Source organism: Formica exsecta, unplaced genomic scaffold (assembly GCF_003651465.1).
Source record: "Formica exsecta isolate Colony F162 unplaced genomic scaffold, ASM365146v1 scaffold1132, whole genome shotgun sequence".
NCBI classification, from domain to species: domain Eukaryota; kingdom Metazoa; phylum Arthropoda; class Insecta; order Hymenoptera; family Formicidae; genus Formica; species Formica exsecta.
The window spans coordinates 6,891-8,944 of NW_021848473.1; the positions used below are offsets into that span (position 1 = coordinate 6,891).

Genomic DNA, 2,054 nt, shown 5'->3' on the forward strand with positions numbered 1-2,054 from the left:
AAAAAAATACGCCAAGTATATATCTAAAAAATAATTTATAAAATATTTTTCCTAAATAATAAGAAATAAAAACTAAATATGAAATCAATAGTTAACTAGCCAAGTACTTAGAAGCAATTCAGTTTGTGAGAATTTGTAATTTGAAATAGTATTTGTCATAAAATCAAATTTGTATTTATAGAAATGTTATACACAAATTCTCTGCATAAAATTAAAACGCATTATATTTTTATTAAGAAAAACCTGAGTTTCAAAATAAGTTCAATAGAAATAAGAAAATATAAAAAAATTTTAATTAAAAAAACTTGGCGCTGCTGGCATAATATACAACATAAAAGATATCATTTGCTGTGTATCAAAGATGTTCTACATGAGACGTATATCCTTCAGAATAAAAATAAAAATCCACATTAAACATCTCTATTAAACTGATATTATTAGAGAATTATATTTGCATTATTATATTATAAAGAGGAATGTGTGGACAAATAATTATTAAGCAGAAGTTTTGAAAAATTGGATCTCAGCGGTAGCGAAATGTAACTTCTGGCTATTTCTTCTTATTATTTTTCAGTTTTCTTTAAATCAAACTGATAATTAAAATAAATTTTTCATTATCTTATATTTATACATGCATTCTACCATTCTTGCCTATCTCCTCTCATGATTATGTCTCGTTAATTTTACAGTTATTTATTGACTGTTAAAACAGGAAAGTATTCTGACTATTTTGCACATCTATTCAATTGATTACAAGTGTAATTTTATAAATATATTATTTTATTTTAACATATTTTTCAGGAATTTTTTAACAAAATTTTTGTATTTTTGTAAAATCAGATTTTCATGTTTAAAATATTTCTTTATATGTACATTTTGCAGATTTTACAGACATTGGCTGAATTTATTTCAATTTTCAAAAGCAGTTAAAAACATTTGTTTCAAAATATCAAAAATTAAAACCAATAGAACAGACTCCGAAATATTAACTAAGGAATTTAGAACGAATTAGAATAGGCAATTAGAAGCCAGCGCAATGTATAGGGCGCAATTGATTCTATTAAAGACAGAAAAACATATATAATAAAATTAGCGAACGTTTCGGTTCTTTTTTGAGACCATTTTGTCACAGGATGGCTCCCTATACACTGCGCTGTCTCTTAATTGCCTATTCTAATTCGTTCTAAATTGTTTCAAAATACATACATGAGCAAAACTTTACCGCCCACTGATGACATTGATTACATTCCCAAAGAGGAATTGGTCCTTCTATTTCTATTGGAAGACGATCTATACAGTAGGAACAATATGCATATCCACATCTTAAGGCCGTCACCTTGTTTTCTATCAATGGGATATAACACTTATTGCATACTGGTGCATTTTCTGCAACTGAAAGATATCTTCGATTAATTTATTTCAATATTTATATATATTGTTGCGTCCCTGCGGGTCGTCTAAGGCGGTTATTCATGAATCTGCTGTATTCGTCTCCGGGAGAACGTTGTTAAGCGTTGTTGTTAAACAACGGCGGACATCTTGGGAGAGATCGGCCATCTTGAGTCTCGCGACGGATGCAGTGATGCCAGAATTGAGACGCGAGCAACACGACTCCATAATGGTGGGGATACACACACAAGCGTGAATCGTATACATGTAATGCGCAGAGCGCAGAGCGTCTCATTATTTTGTACATAAAAATATTACGGTAAGATTATCGAAAACTAAATATTTTAGAAGATATTTTATTTTTTATATCAAAATATGTCAGATTAAAATATAAAATAACTCAAAAAGTACTTAATGAAAACATACTTTATTATAGTGTTTTGGAAAGCTCTCGAGGTAAGCTACAAGAATATGTAATAAAAAATGGGGAGTTCCATTTAAGAAAACATCGACCACATTGACCTCACCTTGAAAAGACCACTTAAGGTCAAATCCATATTTTTATCATGTGGCCCCCTCGAAACCATGCAACTTTTGTCTGAAACATTTTTTGATATCTCACTTCGTTTCCGAAAAATATGCCCGCGTCACTATAAATGCCGCAC

The 2,054-nt window shown here is 29.9% G+C and overlaps 1 protein-coding gene across 1 annotated transcript in view; it reads left to right on the forward strand.

The window, feature by feature from the left end:
• The first annotated feature begins 1,206 nt into the window (after positions 1-1,206).
• Positions 1,207-2,054, forward strand: part of LOC115236955 — a 2,571-nt gene continuing 1,723 nt past the window's right edge. Inside the window, exon 1 of the mRNA XM_029809697.1 lies at positions 1,207-1,297. Coding sequence (XP_029665557.1) covers positions 1,207-1,297 — 91 coding nt within the window. The remainder of the gene's footprint in view (positions 1,298-2,054) is intronic.